This window comes from Rhinopithecus bieti, unplaced genomic scaffold (genome assembly GCF_001698545.2).
Source record: "Rhinopithecus bieti isolate Rb0 unplaced genomic scaffold, ASM169854v2 scaffold_6946, whole genome shotgun sequence".
Classification (NCBI taxonomy): Eukaryota; Metazoa; Chordata; class Mammalia; order Primates; family Cercopithecidae; genus Rhinopithecus; species Rhinopithecus bieti.
This window is the reverse complement of record NW_016805697.1, coordinates 695210-716454: the sequence shown is the minus strand read 5'-3', so window position 1 is coordinate 716454 and position 21245 is coordinate 695210. Positions and strand designations below refer to the sequence as shown.

Sequence of the window (21245 nt, the reverse complement as noted above, 5' to 3'; positions counted from 1 at the left end):
CCCCATCGCCCAGGCTGGAGTGCAGAGGTGTGATCTCGGCTCACTGCAACCTCCACCTCCCAAGTTTCAGCAATTCTTCTGCCTCAGCCTCCCGAATAGCTGGGACTACAGGCATGCACCACCATGCCCGGCTAATTTTTTTGTATTTTTGGTAGAGACAGGGTTTCACCATGGTGGCCAGGATTGTCTCGATCTTTTGACCTCATGATCCGCCTGCCTCGGCCTGCCACAGTGCTGGGATTACAGGCATGAGCCACCGTGCCCGGCCTGAGGAGCCAAATTTTTAAATTTTATTTAATTTTTTTTCATTTTTAAGGGTCTTGCTGTGTTGCCCAGGTTGGCCTTGAACTCCTGAGCTCAAGTGATTCTCCTGCCTCAGCCTCCCTAGTAACTGAGACTGTCAGCATGCACTGCAGGGCTGGCTATTTAATTCTAAATAGCAACATTCAGGCATTATTCATTATCTAGGGTCTCATTGATATCATCACAGGTTTTAGTTTTTTAAAAACTCTGTCCTTGGCTGGGCACAGTGGCTCCCTGTAATCCCAGCATTTTGGGAGGCTGAGGTGGGAGGATCAATTTATTCCCAGAAGCCTAAGGCTGCAGTGAGTTGGATCACACCACTGCACCCCAGCCTGGGCAACAGAGCAAGATCCTGTCTAAACGAACAAAGAAAGAAAGAAACAAACAACACTATGTCCTGAGATTGATTCTTCTCCTGGTTGTAAGGAAGTTCCCAACAGCTCCAGGGGTTACTCCGTTTCCATTCATAACCAAAAGAAAAGAATTTTCCCTCCAAAGGTCAGACTGGATCAACTTAGATCCCAAACCTACTGTGAACAAGTAATGGAATGGACTATTAAAAGGGTAGAGTCAGCTTTCTTAGGACCACAAGGATCAATAGAAGAATATTAGGAACATGTGGAAAGACAAGGGGATAGACGTTGAGAAGGCAACACACAAATATCCATTTTAGCCTTATTACTCAAATTGATGTGCATAGACTAGGGGCAGCTTCATCAGCTGAAGGCTTGTTAGAAATGCAGAATTTCAGGCCCCCCAACAACTGAATCAGATTTTCATTGTAAAGTTTCCAGGCCAGGTGTGGTAGCTCAAACCTGAAATCCCGGCACTTTGGGAGGCCAAGGCAGATGGATCATCTGAGGTCACGAGTTCAAGACCAGCCTAGCTAACATGGTGAAACCCCCATTTCTACTAAAAATACAAAAAATTAGCCAGGCACAATGGCATGTGCCTGTAATCCCATCTACTTGGGAGACTTAGGCAGGAGAATCATTTTAACCCAGGAGGCAGAGGTTGCAGTGAGCTGAGATCATGCGATTGCACTCCAGCTTGGGCAACAAGAGTGAAACTTGGTCTCAAAAATAAATAAATAATAAAGTTTCCCCAGGTGAGTCCTACACACATTAAACTTTGATGAATAATGTCCTTTTTTTCTTCTTCTTCTTCTTTTTGAGACTGAGTCCTGTTCTTTTGCCAGGCTGGAGTGCAGTGGCACCATCTCCACTCACTGCAACCTCCGTCTCCTGGGTTCAAGCAATTCTTCTGCCTCAGTCTCCCGAGTAGCTGGGTCTACAGGCATGCGCCACCATGCCCAGCTAATTTTTGTATTTTTAGTAGAGATGGGGTTTCACCATGTTGGCCAGGATGGTCTCAATCTCTTGACCTCATGATCCGCACATCTCGTCCTCCGAAGTGCTGAGATTACAGGCGTCAGCCACCATGCCCGGCCGATAAGTATTGTCTGACAATATCTAAGAGTTCTGTTGAGCAGGGGTGAAGTCTGGGCTAGAGATACAAATTCAAGTTATGGTTTTGGAGGAGATTACCAGGTTAAAAGAAAAAGTATACATAAAGGGACTACAGCTGCAAGCCGGGAAGCACTCTGACGTGTATTGGCTCCATAGAGGAGGAGCCAGCTAAGGAGATTTAGAAAGAGTAGTTAGAGGCTAGGCATGGAGGCTCTGGGCCTGTAAACCCAGCACTTTGGAAGGCCACGGCAGTGGAATCTCTTGAGCCCAGGAGTTGGAGACTAGCCTGGGCAACATAGTAAGACCTCTTCTCTACGAAATAAAAAGTAAAATATTAGCTGGGCACTTGTGGTCCCAGCTACTGAGAAGGCTGAGGCAGGAGGATTGCTTGAGTCCAGGAGGATCGGTCAAGGCTGCAGTGAGCCCTGATTGTGCCATTGCACTCCAGCCTGGGCAACAGAGCGATAGACCTTGTCTAAAAACAAAACAAAACAAACAAGAGTAGTTAGTGGGATAAGGAAAAAGGCCAGGTGAGCTTGGCATCCTGAAACCCAAAAGAGGAAAGGGGAGTGTTTGTGTTAAATTTTGATGAAGCTCACACCTGTAATCCTAGCACTTTGCACTTTGGGAGGCCTAGACAGGCAGATCACTTGAGGTCAGGAGTTCAGGTCATCCTGGCCAACATGGGGAAACCCTGTCTCTACTAAAAAGATAATAATTAGCGGGGCGTGGTGATTCCCCTCTGTAATCTCAGTTACTGGAGAGGCTGAGGCACGAGAATCGCTTGAACCAGGGAGGCAAGGGTTGCAGTGAGCCGAGATCGTGCTACTACACTCCAGCCTGGGTGACAGAGCGAGACCCCGTCTCAAAAAAACAATAAAAAAAAATTTTGAGGAGATGTTGAGAAAGATGAAGATTGAAAAGTTTGTCTTATAGATCGGAACTTAAAGTGAAAATAATGCGCTACATTGTGTGATTTTATTTTTTTATTTTTATTTTATTATTATTTTTTGAGACAGAGTCTCGCTCTGTTGCCAGGCTAGAGTGCAGTGGCGCGATCTCGGCTCACTGCAACCTCCACCTCCTGGGTTCAAGGGATTCTCCTGCCTCAGCCTCCTGAGTAACTGGGACTACAGGCGTGTGCCACCACGCCCAGCTAATTTTTGTATTTTTAGTAGAGACAGGGTTTCACCATGTTGGCCAGCACGGTCTTGATCTCTTGACCTCGCTATCTGCCCGCCTCGGACTCCCAAAGTGCTGGAATTACAGGCGTGAGCCACAGCGCCCGGCCCATTGTGTGAATTGCTTCAGGTACATTAAGTAATGCTAAGGTTCCTGGTGTTGGAACAGAATTAGCATAATCCTTTGCGCTTCTCTAAGAACTTATTTTCGTTCAGTGAGGAATTTATATTAGGTGCTGCACTCACGGTGCCCTGCTGTTCAGAAACGTGATGGTGATAGCACTATTTTCAGAAACGTGATGGTGATAGCACTATTGTGTGTGTGTGTGTGTGTGTGTGTGTGTGTGACGGAGTTTCGCTCTTATTGCCCAGGCAGGAGTGCAGTGGTGCGATCTCGGCTCACTGCAACCTCCGTCTCCCGGGTTCAAGCGATTCTCCTGCCTCAGCCTCCCGAGTAGCTGGGATAACAGGCGCCCGCCACCACATCCAGGTAATTTTTTGTATTTTTAGTACAGACGGGGGTTTCACCCTATTGGCCAGGCTGGTCTTGAACTCCTGACCTCAGGTGATACTCCCTACTCCCCCCCCGCCCGCTTCGGCCTCCCAAAGTGCGACAATCCTATATTTAATCTCTTCGAATCTCCCGCTCTTGTAGGACACTTTTCCTCTTAGACCAGCCCTCAACACCCTCAGTCGTGGCAAGGCAACCTCCAGCCGCCAGGGGCCGCAGTCGCGCTCCTCGCGACCGGAAGAGAGTGCGGCCCAGCGCAGCCTCGGCGTTTCCGCCGTGCGTCTGCGGTGCTCCGCGCGCTCTTTACGACCGGAGTCCCTGGAGTAGGCGCTTCCGGCCATTCATACTGCAGTGGGTATTCGGTTGTTGGATTGTGTGCGCTATCGGATCCGAAGGGTGACGGCGTCGCTAGGATGAAGCTCGTGAGGTGAGGGAGTGACCAAGCAGCTCTGGGGGCTGTGGAGGGAGGGTTTGGCCCGGAGTCCGGAAGGCTGGGCTCTCCCATTTGAAGGAGGCGGGAAAGCCGCGTGTGCGCGGCCTGTAACGGCCGGCCTTACTGCGCCCACAGCTCGTGCTCGGGCCTGGGCTTCCGCCTGGGTCGCTCATGGATTCCGCGTGTCTTCCAAGAGACTGGTATAAAGGCCGAGCCTTTTCTTCCCGCCTAGTGACTTAGAGGCTTTCAAGGTGCAGCGCCGCCTGGGAGACATCTCACTCTTACAGTTACTGATTTTCTTTTTGAGTGGAACTCCAGCCCTACTTAAGAGTACTTAGAAAGTTGTATGAGCTTATCTGGAAACAAACCTGTTTGCAAACTATTTTAAATCAGAGAAGGACTTCTGGCTTCACAAGTTTTGTTTTGTTTTGTTTTTTTTAAATAAGACGGTGTCTCACTTTGTTGACGAGGCTGGTCTCGAAATCTTGGGCTCAAGCGTTCTGCCTGCCTCGCCCTCCCAAAGGGCTGAGATTACAGGTGTGAGCCACGGCCCCCGGCCGATTTTTAAGTTTATCTTTTGATTCTCTTTAGACTTATGATTGATTATTCCACCTCTTTCCTGTTAAGGTAGGCTTTTTATTTAGGAAAATCTCCCAATATAGGGCAGAAATTATCACAACGCAATTATGGCTGATTACCCAGATAATATATAGTTATTCTGTTTTATTTCTTTCGAGAGAAATAGACCCTGCCACTTCGGTGAGTCTTCTGGAGACTAATTCCAAACTACCTGCAAGTAGATTTGGTTTTGGTCTTTTTCCTTGAGACTGAGCCTGGAACAGAGGCAGACGTTTCTAATAACTGAGCCAGCAATTATAAATATTTAGCTTGTTTCTTTCCTGTTGAGTCAAGGATTGTCATTGTCCGCTAAATAGTTATTGGGCACCTGTTACCTACTGGGCGCTGGTAATAGATTTTTTAAAAGGCAGAGCCTTGTTGGAGCTTTCTGGTTAGTGGGGATGACAGACAAGTAGATAACGTCTGAAATAACGTTTGTTTGAAACGTTTTAAATAACACATAAAAGCTTTCAATATTCAGGGAGGAGGCCAGGCGCAGTGGCTCACGCCTGTAATCCCAGCACTTTAGGATGCCAAGGCGGGCAGGTCACTAGGTCAGGAGTTCGAGACCAGCCTGACCAACATGGTGAAACCCCGTCTCTACTAAAATTACAAAAATTAGCCGGGCGTAGTGGCGCGCGCCTGTAATCCCAGCTACTCAGGAGGCTGAGGCAGGAGAATCGCTTGAACCCAGGAGGCAGAGGTTGCAGTGAGCTGAGATTGGCCACTATGCTCCAGTCTGGGCAACAGAGCAAGACTCCGCCTCAAAAAAAAATAAAAAATTATATTCAGGGAAGAGTTGGTACAAAAGACAATTAAGGTTAATTTTGGTGTATTTTATTTGAACTATAATTTTGGATAGGAAGTCATAGAATTTAAAGTGCATTTTTTAGGCTGGACGCAGTGGTTCCTGCCTGTAATCCCAGCACTTTGGGAGGCTGAGGCAGGCGGATCGCCTGAAGTCAGGAGTTCAGGACCTGCCTGGCCAACGTGAAACCCTGTCTTTCGAAAAAATACAAAAATTAGCCGGGCGTGGTGGTGGGCGCCTGTAATCCCAGCTACTCAGGAGGCTGAGGTAAGAGAGGCGCTTGATCCCGGGAGGTTGTAGTGAGCTGAGGTCGCTCCACTGCGCTCCAGCCTGGGCAACAGAGCGAGACTCTGTCTCAAAAAAGAAAATTACAACATTTTTTGAAATTTCTCCATACCTGCCAATCTGAATTTTAATCTACTCATAGTTCAATTTTGTGTAATACACCTTGAATTTCATTTGTTCCCTTTAAAGATACTGCATGTTATGGCAATTTTCCAGTAATTTTTAATACCTGGACTGAATCCTGTTTTGTGTCTTAGGTCAAATATAGAAAGAGATTTTTTTTCTATATTTGGAATGTATTTTTCCTCCAGAAAATGATTGTTTGACGAACTGGTTTGCATTTTCAGTAGACTTACTTCTGTATATCAGTTGGTAGCATTGTCATCCTTATTCTCACTGTCACCCTAACCAAAAACCTGGGAGGTGGGCTTGACTTTTTCTCTCCTGATGGCCTTGACATTTGATACATTGCCAGTTTTGACAGTTTTACCTGCTGCATAAAAGTGTCCCACATTTTCCTGTTTGTTTTTTGGGTTCAAATAGTGTGTTTTGATACTGAGGGACACCGTGTTGTCTGACTATTTGATATCTAAGTTTCACTAAGTAGAAAGAATTCAGATACTGAAAGATTCATCTGAAAATAAGTTGAATCCATTTGGTTCCTGGGTTCAGTTAGGGAGGGATAATTGTGTATTTGTCCTGCCCATAGTAGCCTCCTTTCATTCCAGTCACCACCATTGAGGTTCAGACCCTTTTTATCCCACTCATGGATTTTGATTTCCTTTTGAGGTAAATATCTTAACACAATGAAATGCAGTGTATATTTCCTGCTATTGAAAAACGTAAGCACTTTTGTAACCTAAACACGTATCAAGAGAAGTAACATTACCAGAACCTCAGTTTCCTCAAGCCTTTCCCAGGCAACCTCTGGCTCCATACCCCTAGATGCAACCAGTTTCTTCCACCATACATGAATTTTGCCTGCACTAGAATTTCATATATTTGGAATCACAAAGTATTTTTGTGTAAAACTCCTTTTACTCACATGTTTTTGAGATTCATCCACATTGTGAAGTGTATCAGTGATGTGTTCATTTTTATTACTGGATATTAGTACCTTGTGTGTTTGGAAGTTCTGTATTTTAGGCTGGGCACAGTGACTCATGTCTGTAATCCTAGCACTATGGGAGGTCGAGGCGGGTGGATCACTTGAGGTCAGGAATTTGAGACTAGCCTGAGCATCATGGTGAAACCCCGTCTCTACTAAAAATACCAAAAAAGTAGCTGGGTGTGGTGGCAGGTGCCTGTAATCCCAGCTGCGAGGGAGGCTGAGGCCGGAGAATCCCTTGAACCTGGGAGGTGGAGATTGCATTGAGCTGAGATCGCACCATTGCACTCCAGCTTGGGCAACAGAGGGAGACTCCTCTCAAGAAAAAAAAGCTCTATATTTTAAAAAATTACAAGAAAAGAAAATAAATAAAAACTTATGTATTTTGTTTACAACAACGTTGAATATTCTTCAAGTTTTTGGAGGGAAATAAACTCTTGTGGGTGAATACGTAAGAGTGGAGTTGATGGACTGTAGCATAGTTGTTATGTGTTTAGCTTTATGAGAAATTTCCAGACCATTTTCCAAAGTGGTTGTACCATTTTACACTTCCAGTAACAATATATTAGAATAACAATTGCTCCACATCCTCACCAGTGTGTGGTGGTGTTTGCTCAGTCTTTAATTTTAGCCATTTTAGTGGGTATGTAGTGGCATCTCCTTAGGGTTTAGTTGGTTTTTTCCTTGTTTATTTGTTTGTTTTTGAGATGGATTCTCACTCTGTCACCCAGGCTGGAGTACAATGACACGATCTTGGTTCACTGCAACCTCTACCTCCCAGATTCAAGTGATTCTCCCGCCTCAGCCTCCCGAGTAGCTGGGACTACAGGCATGTGCCACCACACCTGGCTGATTTTTGTATTTTTAGTAGAGACAAGGTTTCACTATGTTGGCCAAGCTGGTCTCGAACTCCTGACCTCATGGTCCACCTGCCTTGGCCTCGCAAAGTGTTGGGATTACAAGCGTGAGTCACCATGCCCAGCCTGTTTTGTCTTTTGTTTTGTTTTGTTTGAGACAAAGTCTCACTCTGTCACTAGGCTGGAGTGCAGTGGCGCAATCTCGGCTCACTGCAACCTCTGCCTCCCGGGTGCAAGCGATTCTCCTGCCTCAACCTCCCGAGTAGCCGAAACTGTAGGCGCACGCCACAATGCCCAACTAATTTTTGTGTTTTTAATAGAGACGGGATTTCACCTTGTTGACCAGGATGGTCTCCATCTCTTGACCTCATGATCTGCCTGCCTCGGCCTCCGAAAGTGTTGGGATTACAGGCATGAGCCACCATGCCCGGCCTGTTTTGTTTCTTAAAAGATGAGAGTCTTCCTGTGTTGCCCAGGCTGGCCTTGAACTTGAGAAACCCAGTCTCTACTAAAAAAAAAAAAAAATACAAAAAAATTAGCTGATTGTGGTGGCAAGCGCCTGTAATCCCAGCTAAATCAACCATGTAAATGTGGGACCAGAAATAAATGTTTGCTTGTATTGTTTCATTGATCTATTTGTTGTTCCTTATATCTCAATTACAGTAGTTTTAACTTGTATATGTACTGCTCTAGTTACATAATTTGTCTTCCTAGAGATTATACTTTTGTCTCTTGTCTTTCTAAAATCTGTTTCTGAACATTTGTCCTAGGTTCTCTTTTAAATGTGCGTATGAGCCTGGTACTCCTCTTCATTGATGAAAATCCTTCAGTAGCTCTCCTAGAGGGATTCTCTAACAGAGCTTAGGGCTTTCCGAGAAGGGAACCTGCCTAACTCCTCTCTACTCATAGGACCTTAAATACTGAACTTAACATTTCATCAGTCTGGCGTGGTGGCTCATGCTTGTTATCATAGCATTTTGTGAGGCCGAGGCTGGCGGATCACTTGAGGTCAGGAGTTAGAGACCAGCTGGGCCAACATGATGAAACCCTGTCTCTACTAAAAATACAAAAATTAGCTGGTTGTGGTTGTGTGCGCTCAGCTACTTGGGAGACTGAGGCACAAGAATCGCTTGAACCCGGGAGGTGGAGGTTGTCGTGAGCTCAGATTGAGATTGTGCCCTTGCACTCCAGCCTGGGCAACACAGTGAGACTCCATCTTAATATCTGTAATTACTCTGTGCCTAATGCTGTATTTTTCTTTTGTTTCTTCTTGCTGCGTATTTCCAACTTTTAAGGCTTCTCACTAGAAGTCCCCTAATACCTGATTCCCTTCTCCACATGCTACAGTATATTCTTAGTAAAAAAAACCTGTGTGTAGCTGAGTGCAGTGGCTCACGCTTGTAATCCCAGCACTTTGGGAGACTGAGGCAGGCTGATTGCTTGATCCCAGGAGTTTAAGACCAGCCTAGGCAACATGGCAAAACCACATCTCTACAAAAAATTTGAAAATTTAAAAAATATTAGCCGGGCATGGTGGCACATGCCTATAGTCTCAGCTACTCAGGGAAAAAACCAAAGCTAAAAACCTCTGTATATCTCTATTGCATTCTACAACTTATGGTTATTTTTACGTATCTTTTATGTACCTGAGCCTCCGCGCCTGGCCACATAAGGTATTTTTTTTTTTCCTTTTATTTGTCTTCTTTGCTTCCAAAAATGATTTGAAGAACTTTTATAGTAAAAGTTCTTACACTAACTGGAATAATAAGTTCGTATAAAAGATAAAAACAGGCTGGGCGCGGTGACTCACGCCTGTAATCCCAGCACTTTGGGAGGCCGAGGAGGGTGGATCACGAGGTCAGGAGATCGAGACCATCCTGGCTAACACAGTGAAACTACTAAAAATACAAAAAATTAGCCGGGCGTGGTGGCAGGTGCCTGTAGTCCCAGCTACTCCGGAGGCTGAGACAGGAGAATGGCGTGAACCTGGGAGGCGGAGCTTGCAGTGAGCCGAGATTGCGCCGCTGCACGATCTCCATCTCAAAGAAAAAGATTAAAAAAGATTAAAAAAAAGATAAAAACAAAAACTTGATAATGGGAGGAAGCCATTCGTTCAAAATTCGAGGCTTTTCTGGTTGTTATTGATTGTTAAATTTGGAGCTGAATAATTATCTGATGAAATCAAGTGTTACCAATTCATTGAGAGAAACATTTTCTTGATGTCATATATAAAAAGAGATTCAACTCATGAGTCTTTTGAAGTTTGAGGCTTGTTATATCCCAGACCAAGTAATTGTTTTTGTGATGGCTGTCTATACCACTAAAAAGAAAAAAGAAATTTAAAAAAGGCATTTTAAGGTTGGTTTCCCTTTATTCATTGAAACATTTCTGCCAGCATTATTCAGTGCCTATTACAGTCTAGGATTAGATATAGAGGTTACGATCCCTACCCTCAACAATAGTCTAGTGCGGGAGGATAATAGGTTATCTTACATGTACCATTTAGTGTGATAGATGATAGGATCTATTAATATAAAGTGTATATTACAGACTAAAAGTTTGTATATGAACTGTGTATTGTATGATAGTGTAGGGTTCATTTTCTTAGATTTGATTGTGAGATTATGGTTACATAGGAGAACGTCATTAGAAAATGCATGCTGAAGTGTCATAATGCCTACAACTTACTTTGAGATGGTGTGATCTGTTTTTGTTTGTTTGTTTGTTTTTGATGGAGTCTCGCTCTATTGTCCAGGCTAGAGTTTAGTGGCACAATCTTGGCTCACTGCAACCTCCACCTCCTGGGCTCGAGCAATTCTTCTGCCTCAGCCTCTCCAGTAGCTGGGATTACAGTAATGTGCCACCAAGTCTGGCTAATTTTTTTGTATTTTTAGTAGAGATGGGGTTTCGCCATGTTAACCAGGGTTGTCTCAAACTCCTGACCTCAGGTGATCCGCCTGCCTCGGCCTTCCAAAGTGCTGGGATTACAGGCATGAGCAACTGCACCTGGCTAAGACTCTTGTCTTTAAAAAAAAAAAAAAAAAAAAGGGCCAGGCCCCGTGGCTTACGCCTATAATCCCAGCACTTTGGGAGGCTGAGGTGGGCAGATCACCTGAGATCAGAAGTTCGAGACCAGCCCAACATGGTGAAACCCTGTGTCTACTAAAAATGCAAAAATCATCCAGGTGTGGTGGCAGGTGCCTGTAGTCCCAGCTACTTGGGAGGCTGAGGCAGAATTGCTTGAACTCAAGAGGCGGAGGTTGCAGTGAACCAAGATCATGCCACTGTGCTCCAGCCTCACCGACAGTGAGAGTCTGTCTCAAAAAAAAAAAAAAAAAATAGAATTTTTTAAAAAGACAGAGTCTTTCTCCGCCACACAGGCTCCAGGGCAGTGACACAATCACGGCTCGTTGCAACCTTGAAGTCTGGGCTCAAGTGATCCTCCCACCTCAGATTCCAAGGAACTGGGACTACAGGCATGAACCAACATGCTCAGCTAATTTTTTTATTTTTATTTTATTTTGAGGTGGAGTCTTGCTCTGTCACCCAGTCTGCAGCACAATGGCACGATCTTGGCTCACTGCAACCTCTGCCTCCCAAGTTCAAGTGATACTCCTGCCTCAGCCTCCTGAGTAGCTGGGATTACAGACTTGCACCACCACACCCAGCTAATTTTTTGTATTTTTAGTAGAGATGGGGTTTCACCATATTGGCCACGCTGGTCTCCAACTCCTGACCTCGTAATCCACCTACCTCAGCCTTCCAAAGTGCTGGGGTTACGGGCATGAGCTACCGTGCCCGACCAACTAAATTTTTTTGTTTTTATTTTTGTAGAGACAGGATCTTGCTCTGTTGACCAGGCAGGTCTCGAACTCCTGGCCTCAAGCAATCATCCCACCTTGGCCTCTCAAAGTGGTGAAATTATAGGCATTAACCTCTGCACTGTATTTGTAAACCCTTCAACTTTTCTTCCTCTGCAAAATTTTATAAAAAGGGGAGAACAGAAATCTAGATGAAGTGAGAAGTGGATAGATTGTTTATTATATATTATCAAGGCAACTGGCTATTCAGTTGGGGAAAGTAATAAAGACAGATTTGTGCCTTACACTGCATAAAAAAGATCAATTCCAAGTAGATTAAAAGTAGAAGAAAATAAGATACTATCTTTTACAATCTTGGCATAGAAAAAACCCTTTCCTAGGCAAATTATGTATCCCAGGAAGATGAACAAATTCAAAACATAAAAGTGAAAAAAGTTTGTGTGACTAAAGAAACCATAAACCACAAACTTGAATGACCGGCAAACCAGTAGAAAATAAAAGAAAAACTCAACCTAATTGAGAATGTGTGAATAATGTGAACAGGTAATTCACGGAAGAAATAATTTTCCCATATTAATGAAAATATATTCAGTCTCACAAGTAATTAAGGAAAAACAAATTTCCCCCCCCCATCAAATTGACAAAAATTTGAAAGACTTACAGCAACTTGTGTTGGTGAGGGTTTGCATAATTGGGTTTGTAACGGGAAAAAATTGAACCAAAGTAATGTTCATCAACAGGGAGGTAATAAATTTTGACATTTCCGTATAGTGGAATACTTTTCAGTTCTTAGAATGTTATTTTGTTATTTTGGCTTTTTTTTTTAGACGGAGTCTTGCTCTGTCGCTCAGGCTGGAGTGCAGTGGAACAATCTCGCCTCACTGTAGCCTCTGCCTGCCGGGTTCCAAGTAGCTGGGATTACAGGCGTGCTCCATCATGCCTGGCTAATTTTGTTTTTTTTGAAATGGAGTCTTGCTCTCTCCCCAGGCTGGAGAGCAGTGGTGCGATCTCAGCTCACTGCAACCTCTGCCTCCCAGGTTTAAGCGATTCTCCTGCCTCAGCCTCCTGAGTAGCTGGGATTACAGGCGCATGCCATCCTGCCCAGCTCATTTTTTTGTTTTTATAGAGATGGGGTTTCACCATGTTGGCCAGGCTGGTCTTGGACTCCTGACCTCAGATGATCTGCCCACTTTGGTCTCCCTTAGTGCTGGGATTACAGGCATGAGCCACCGTACCCAGTCTCGGTTCTTAGACTGTTTTGTATGTTGAAATGGGAATGTATCCAATATAAACTGCTAAACGAGAACTACAAGTTACAGATGTGAATAAAATATGACCCAATTTATGTAAAAAGAAATCTGTATATATGCTTATGAATGTGCATATAAAATGATCTGGAATAATAATCCTACATACCCACAGTGCAGGGAGTTAGGAAGGGATATTTTTGCTTTATATATAAATATTGTAATAAACTTATAATCTTTTTACCAACTGTAATTCTTTATTTCTTTTTCATGGTTTATAATGAGTCTGAGATCTTGTATGTCTGGATTTGAGGTTTGAGAATTAGAAACGTCCAAATGACAGTTTATGTTAGTATTGTTGTGTTCCTTCATAAAGGTTGAGGATATAATTCAGGAAAGCTGAAATTGTTAGCATATTATCGATAGGAATTGATGCAGATAGCATCTACAAATTTTCAGCGTCTAGCTGTTTCACCTTTTCACCTTAATAAATGTGATTTTAAAGTGTTGCAGGTAAAAATTAATGGTTTTATTCCTATTTATAGATTTTTGATGAAATTGAGTCATGAAACTGTAACCATTGAATTGAAGAACGGAACACAGGTCCATGGAACAATCACAGGTACGGAGGTTTTATAAACATTTTATAACATTGTTTTCTTCTCTTTTACCTGCTATCCAGAGTTTATTTTTTGATTACTTAATGAACGTTATTGTAGTACACATCCTTATTCTTTTGTCTGAATTATGTAATTGATTTTTTTTTTTTTTTTTTGAAACAGTTTTGCTCTGTCACCTGGGCCTAAGTGCAGTGGCACGATCTCAGCTCACTGTAACTTCCGCTGCCTGGGGTCAAGCAATTCTTTTGTCTCAGCCTCCCGAGTGGCTGGGACTACAGGTGCCTGCCACCATGCCTGGGTAAATTTTTTTTTTTTTTTTTTTTGAGACGGATTCTCACTCTGTTGCCCAGGCTGGAGTGCAGTGGCACAGTCTCAGCTCACTGCAACCTCCGCCTCCAGGGTCCGATTATTTTTGGTAGAGATGGGGTTTTGGTCTCGAACTTGTGACTTCATGATCCATCTGCCTCGGCCTCCCAGAGTGCTGGGATTTCAGGCGTGAGTCAAGTCACTGCACCTGGCCTAATTTTTGTATTTTTAGTAGAGATGAGGTTTCAGCATGTCAGCCAGGCTGGTCTTGAACTGGACCAGGCTGGTCAGAAGACCTCAGTTGATCCGCCTGCCTCGGCCTCCCAAAGTGCTGGGATTACAGGCGTGAGCCACCGCACCTGGCCTAAGTAGGTCTTTAGTTATCCCATTAGTTCAGGTATAATTTGGTAAAGGCTTCAATATTCAGGTGTTTCAGCTATAATGTCATATAATCACCCTGAAGAATTACTTTGTATTTTGTAAACTCTCATACTAAAAATAATAGCTTAATGAGAAAAATAGGTGTTGCAGACTACTTAAAAGCCTGTGTAACTTTGTAATCAAAATATTCTTAACAAAAGCGGTAACAATTATATATAGAGAGAAGCAGAAACAAAGGTGAGGTTTGGTGGAATGGGGATTATGAGGAAGTTACAAAGACAGTGGGAGAAACATTGAAGAAATACCTGTCAGATCAGTAGTGAGCCTAAAGCCCAGTCAGGGTTCTTCCATTGCTTGCTGCATTCATTTCTGTAAGCGAAACATTAGTGTGCTAGGAAAAATCTCTAGGAAGGAAACACTGCTGATTTATACTGACATTATTCCCCCATTTACCAGTTGCACATGTGCTAAATTGTGTCATAGAAAACTTGCACTGTTGGCCGGGCGCGGTGGCTCAAGCCTGTAATCCCAGCACTTTGGGAGGCCGAGACGGGCGGATCACGAGGTCAGGAGATCGAGACCATTCTGGCTAACACGTTGAAACCCCGTCTCTACTAAAATACAAAAAACTAGCCGGGCGAGGTGGCGGCGCCTGTAGTCCCAGCTACTCGGGAGGCTGAGGCAGGAGAATGGCGTGAACCTGGGAGGCGGAGCTTGCAGTGAGCTGAGATCTGGCCACTGCACTCCAGCCTGGGTGACAGAGCGAGACTCCGTCTCAAAAAAAAAAAAAAAGAAAACTTGCACTGTAGCAGAACAGTATTCTTTTGTAGTCCAGTATTTACTGTGGCTCAGTAGATTAATTAGTTGCCTGACTTTTATCATACTAATAACTGCCCAATTATTTTTCTTTTTAGGTGTGGATGTCAGCATGAATACACATCTTAAAGCTGTGAAAATGACCCTGAAGAACAGAGAACCTGTACAGCTGGAAACGCTGAGTATTCGAGGAAATAACATTCGGTATTTTATTCTACCAGACAGTTTACCTCTGGATACACTACTTGTGGATGTTGAACCTAAGGTGAAATCTAAGAAAAGGGAAGCTGGTAAGTTTGAAGGATTATAAAAATTTTTGTGAATGCTAATCCTAATCCACACTATTCATTATATAAATATTTGCAAACAACATAAATGTCTTTGTTGTTTAATATTTCCTATAATGTGTATTATAACTCCTGGTTATATTAAAACAGGTTATATTAAAACAATGTTTTTAATTGCTATTAAAAACATTGATGCGGCCGGACACAGTGGCTCACGCCTGTAATCCTAGCACTTTGGGAGGCCAAGGCGGGTGGATCACGAGGTCAGGAGTTCGAGACCAGCCTGGCCAATGTGGTGAAACCTCGTCTGTACTAAAAATGCAAAAAAAAATTGGGCGTGGTGGTGGTTGCCTGTAATCCCAGCTACTCAGGAGACTGAGGCAGGAGAATCGCTTGAACCCAGGAGGCAGAGGTTGCAGCTGAGATCTCACCACTGCACTCCAGCCTGGGCGACAGAGAGAGCCACTGTCTTAAAAAAAAAAAAAAAAGCAAATATTGATGCAGTCAGGCAAGATGGCTCACACCTGTAATCCCAGCACTTTGGGAGGCCGAGGCAGGCAGATCACCTGACGCCAGGAATTCCAGACCAGCCTGGTCAACATGGAGAAGCCCCATCTCTACTAAAAATGCAAAAGAAAAAAAAAATGGGCGTGGTGGCGCGTGCCTTTAGTCCCAGTTACTCGGGAGGCTGAGGCAGAAGAATCACTTGAACCCGGGAGGCGGAGGTTGCTGTGAGCGAAGATCATGCCACTGCACTCCGGCCTGGGCTACAGAGTGAGACTCTGTTTCAAAATGAGATAATAATAGGATTGTAATCCATAGCTTGAAAAATAATGATTTAACCTCTCTCTCGGTCCTGTGTATCATGCTGCTTTCCACTTTGCAAGAACCCCCTGTGGGTACCAAAATCTACAGATGCTCAAGTCCCTTTTCATAAAATGGTAATAGTGTTTCCGTCTAACCTCTGCACATCCTTTTGTACACTTTAAATCATCTCTAGATTACTTGTAATACCCAGTATAATGTAAATGCTCTGTAGATAGTTATATTGTATTGTTTAGGCATTAATGACAAGAAAAAGTCTGACAACCATCATAGGCCTAAAGTTGGTTAAATCCATGGATGTGGAACCCATGGATATTGAAGGCTGACTGTATTTTCAAATCTGAGGACTTTTTGCCTTAATGTCTTTAGGGTTATTCTACATTTTTTTACTACCTACATACCTGTAAGGGAGTTGATTGAAAGCCCCCTACCTCATATCATCTTACTCCATGCTTCTGAGTGTTAGATTTTTCAGAAGTTATTCTTCCTTTACTAAATGTTACAGTTCCCAGTCTACTTTCTGATTTAAAATTTTGGTGAAAAAAATTTTTTTTGTTTTCTTGTTTTCTTGTTTTTTTTTTTTTTTTTTTTTTTACATGGAGTTTCACTCTTGTTACCCAAGCTGGAGTGCAGTGACGCGATCTCAGCTCACTGCAACCTCTGCCTCCTGGGTTCAAACGATTCTTCTGTTTCAGCCTCCCAAGTAGCTGGGATTCTAGGTGTGTGCCACCGCACCCGGCTAATTTTGTATTTTTAGTAGAGACGGGGTTTCATCGTGTTCGTTAGGCTGGTCTCATACCCCTGACCTCAAGTGATTCACCTGCCTCAGCCTTCCAAAGTGCTGGGATTACAGGCATGAGCTACCGCACCCAGCCGAAATCTTTTATCTACTGTGTTTTCTCTGCTTTTCTTTGTTCTTCTGGGTACTTATAATTTTTGTTCCTTTTCTATCATAAATACTATTTCAGAAGAAATTGGAGATGAATGTGGTCAATTTGGTTCATTTTAACATGCATCCTAGACTTACTGTTTTTGTGTGTACACATTTAAAATAGTATGTTTTAAAATAACTGAAATTGGCTGGGCGCCGTGGCCCATGCAGTGAGCTGAGATCGTGCCATTGCACTCCAGTCTGGGCAACAAGAGTGAAAAACTCTGTCTCAAAAAAATAAATAAATAAAAGTATTCATGCCTGCCCCCCACCCACTCCCCACTTCTTAAAAAGTTGTTTTCTTAATTTATCTTTCTTTTATACAGATATGCACCACCAAATCTGGCTAATTTTTTTATTTTTTTGTAGAGACAGGGTCTCCCTATGTTGTCCAGGCTAGTCTTGAACTCTTGGTCTCAAAGAATCCTGCTGTAGCCTCTCAAAGTGCTGGGATTACAGGTGTGAGCCACCATCATACCTGGTCCATTTTCTTTTCTTTTTATTTCTTTTTTTTTTTTTTTTTTGAGACTGTCTCACTCTGTCGCCCAGGCTGGAATGCCGTGGCGCGATCTCCTCTCAATACAACCTCTGCCTCCCGGGTTCAAGCAATTCTCCTGCCTCAGCCTCCCGAGTAGCTGGGATTACAGGTGCCCAGCCCTTTTATTGTTGTTGTTTTTTACAACACTCCTCCAACTCTGTTTTTTTCCCCATTTTAACACTTCATTTTGAAATAATTTTAGACACAAAAGTTGCAAAATAGTACAAGGAATTGCCATACACTTTTCACCAACATTGTCTAAATGTTAAAATTTCATATAACTACAAAAAATAGGAATTTTACATTGATGCAGCACTATTGTATTATCTAGAGACCTTTCTCACATTTCTCTCTGATTGTCCCTCTGATGTCCTTTTCCTGGTCCAAGATCCAATCCAGTACAACAGGTTGCATTTAGTTGTTACGTTTCCTTAGTTTCCTTGAATGCGTATCAGCTGGTTCGCCTCAGTTTTCCTTTTGTGACCTTAACACTTTGTAAGAGTATGGGCCAGTTATTTTGTGGAATGTCCCTTAATTAGCTTCTTAAACTCACTGTTGATTGCTTGGAATGGTAAGACTAGAATCAGTGTGTACAGATTTCTAATGTGGCCAGGTACGGTGGCTAACACCTGTAATCCCACCACTTTGGGGGGCTGAGGCTGGAGGATTGCTTTGGCCCACGAGTTCGAAAGCAGCTTGGGCAGCAAAGGGAGACCTCATCTCTACAAAAAATTAAAAAATTAGCCAGATCTGATGGCTTGTACCTGTAGTCCCCGCTACTCAGGAGGCTTAGGTGGGAGGATCACTTGAGCCCAGGAGTTCAAGACTGCAGTGAGGTGTGATTACACTCCAGGCTGGACTGCAGAGTGAGACCCTGTATTTAAAAAAAAAAAAAAAAAGAAAGCAAAACATTTAGAATGTAACTGACTTCTATGTCAGGATTTTCTAATATTCTTAGCTGTGTGAAGATGAAATAAGTTTATTTGGGTGATGAATTCCCTATCACCATGATACTCAACTAGAGTTCGGATGACCCAGTGACAGGGATATTGCTATATGGATTAAAGCACTAGATTATGTGTAGGTCAAAATAGTTTTAATTTTCTGAAGAGTTAATAAGATTGTGATTTGATGTAATAGATTTAAACTTCCCTGGTTTTGAATTAACTTGCTTGGATTTTATTCAGTTACCAAAACTCTGGCATCAAGGTGATCGTGTTCTATTCTATGATATGTATCTTCCTTTTTTTGTGAGATTCAAATCATTTTATGGTGAATTTGAGACATGATATAAAGAAAAATTATTTTTTTAAGTTTGACACATTTCTTAGTAAATAAATGGAAAGGAAACAAATAATCTCCCTAGGCCTTTAGTTCTTGGTTCTGCATGATAATGTGTTGTGGGGTGGGGAGAATCTGAAGTCTAACACGTTTAACAGAAGCTAGTGAAACTTCTATTTACTGTAGCTGCTAATAAAGAGCTATAAACGGGGAAAGGTGTGTGTGTAAATGTTATTTGTGGTGTCTCTGTAACATTCGTGCAGAAGAGAATTGAGCTTGGTTTGTTTTTCTTTTCCTTCAGTTGCAGGAAGAGGCAGAGGCAGAGGAAGAGGAAGAGGACGTGGCCGTGGCAGAGGAAGAGGGGGTCCTAGGCGATAATGTCTCTCAAGATTATTGTTTCAAAGTCATACAGGATTTGGGATATTTTTTGTACAGGTTGTGTTTGTTTATGTCAGTTTTTAATAAACATAAATGTGGGATAGAGCTGTCTATTTAGTATATCATAGTTTTAGTAGTTTCCTCCACATTCACAAAATTACCACAGTGAGAGCTAAGCATTTCTACTGGGCAGTTTCATTTTTAGATGATCAGGTTTTAAGTTTTGAACTAAAATTTTCTTTTATGATGAATAAGGTTAAAAGAAAAGCCTTAGACAAATGTAATTTGGCAGAGTTTAATTGAGCAAAGGACAATTCACAAATCAGGTAGCCCCTGAAGCATAATAGGTTCAGAGGCTTTAGCCCAGCTGTGTAGTTGATGTAGATTTGTGAACAGAAGGAAAGTGATGTATGGAAAATGGAAGTGAGATACAGCAACAGCCATATTAGTTACAGTTCAGCGTTTGCCTTATTTGAATATGGTTTGAACAGTTCGCTGCCTTTGGTTGGCTGAAACTTAGTGATTGGCACGAGAGTAAGGTATGGTCTGTTTACGTCCAGTTAGGCTACAGTTCTATGTACTGAGAAACCTTTAAGCTGAACTTGAGATATGTAAAGAGACTTTAGGCTAAACTTAACAATACATGTAGAATATATACCCTTTTACTTGACATGCACTAAATATGCATTTTATTGCTTTACTCTGACTTCATTCTGTGGCACCTACCCACAGGGGAAGTAAGAAGTTCGTTTTGGTATTTTGGAAACTAAAGTCCTTATGGGATGGGGTCTAGAATTGATTCTCCTTTCCTGAGTTTTACTCTACCGAGTCTTAGGTACCTGGTAAAAAGTTGTCTTCTAAATTAAGGGTCATTGCTTTGTTGTCTAGCTGCTAATGTGTCACTTTTTTTCTTTTGCTTTTTAATCAGTTCTTAGTAGAATATAGTTTTATGTTTTCCAAGTTGAAACTTGGAGTTAATGGTCACTAGATTAGCAGTTACGAGCCGTGTTAAAATCTCCTGTTAATGTGTAGTGTACCTGTCAGTGCCTCCTTTGTTAAGGGGTTCTTTGAGAACAAAAGAGAAAAGACCTACTTTATTTGACAGCAAAACTGTTCTAATTGTTAATAAGGATTTTTAAAAATTGTTTTTGATTTGTTAAGCTCAGAAAAAATGTCTCTCAGTGCATCAGTTCTTTGTAAAGCTTACTACCAAGTATTTATATGCTAAGGAAAACAACTGGGCATGTGGGTGGCTTAAATCTGTATTTTCATCATGTATGTGAGTTTTTGTTTTGTTTTTTAAGTAAAGAAATTTTCTGCAAATATTGTTACCTAAAAAAAGTTTAGGCCAGGCGTGGTGACTCACGCCTGTAATCCCAGCACTTTGGGAGGCTGAGGCAGGTGGATCACGAGGTCAGGAGTTCAAGACCAGCCCGGCCAAGATGGTGAAACCCCGTTTCTACTAAAAATACGAAACTTAGCCAGGTGCAGTGACAGGCGCCTGTAATCCCAGCTGCTCATGAGGCTGAGACAGGAGAATTGCTTCAACCCATGAGGCGAAGGTTGCAGTGAGCCAAGATTACGCCACTGTACTCCAGCCTGGGCGTTGGAGCGAGACTCCATCACAAAAAAAAAAAATGATATATATGTGTGTGTGTATATATATATGTATTTATACTAATATATAAATATATACTAATAGTATGCGTATAGAATGTACTTGTCATATAAGATATATAAATTTATATATTAGTATAACTAAATATTAGATATATATTTTTTAAGTATCTTACCTCATCAAGTAAATTCAAATACTTTTTGATTTTTTCACAGTTGATATTCTGTTTTTTCATAATTTATTGAAGCTATGTAGTAATTAGCTTTTTTCCCCCACAAATTATTGGCAGTGGTTATTCAGTTTTATTACAGGTTCTATGATCCAAAAAGGGATGTATAAAATTCATGATGATTAAGACAATTTTTTTTTTTCTTTCTTTTGAGACGGAGTCTTGCTGTGTCGCCCAGACTGGAGTGCAGTGGTGCGATCTTGGCTCACTGCAACCTCTGCGTCCCAGGTTCAAGCGATTATTGTACCTCCGCCTCCGGAGTAGCTGGGATTATTGACGTGCGCCACCACAACCAGCTAATTTTTTTGTATTTAGTAGAGACGGGGTTTCACCACGTTGGCCACACTGAAGACAATTCTTTAATAGTAAATATATTAAAGGTGAGTTGGCCTGA

At 42.4% G+C, this 21245-nt stretch overlaps 1 protein-coding gene across 1 annotated transcript; it reads left to right on the top strand.

Moving 5' to 3' along the window:
- Positions 1-3724: 3724 nt before the first annotated feature.
- SNRPD1 (small nuclear ribonucleoprotein D1 polypeptide) lies at positions 3725-20114 on the top strand. Its single transcript, XM_017873527.1, has 4 exons — positions 3725-3891; positions 13187-13263; positions 14863-15054; positions 18928-20114. Exons 1-4 carry the CDS (start codon positions 3878-3880, stop codon positions 19002-19004), a joined length of 360 nt encoding a protein of 119 aa, XP_017729016.1. The 5' UTR covers positions 3725-3877; the 3' UTR covers positions 19005-20114.
- The last annotated feature ends 1131 nt before the right edge of the window (positions 20115-21245 follow it).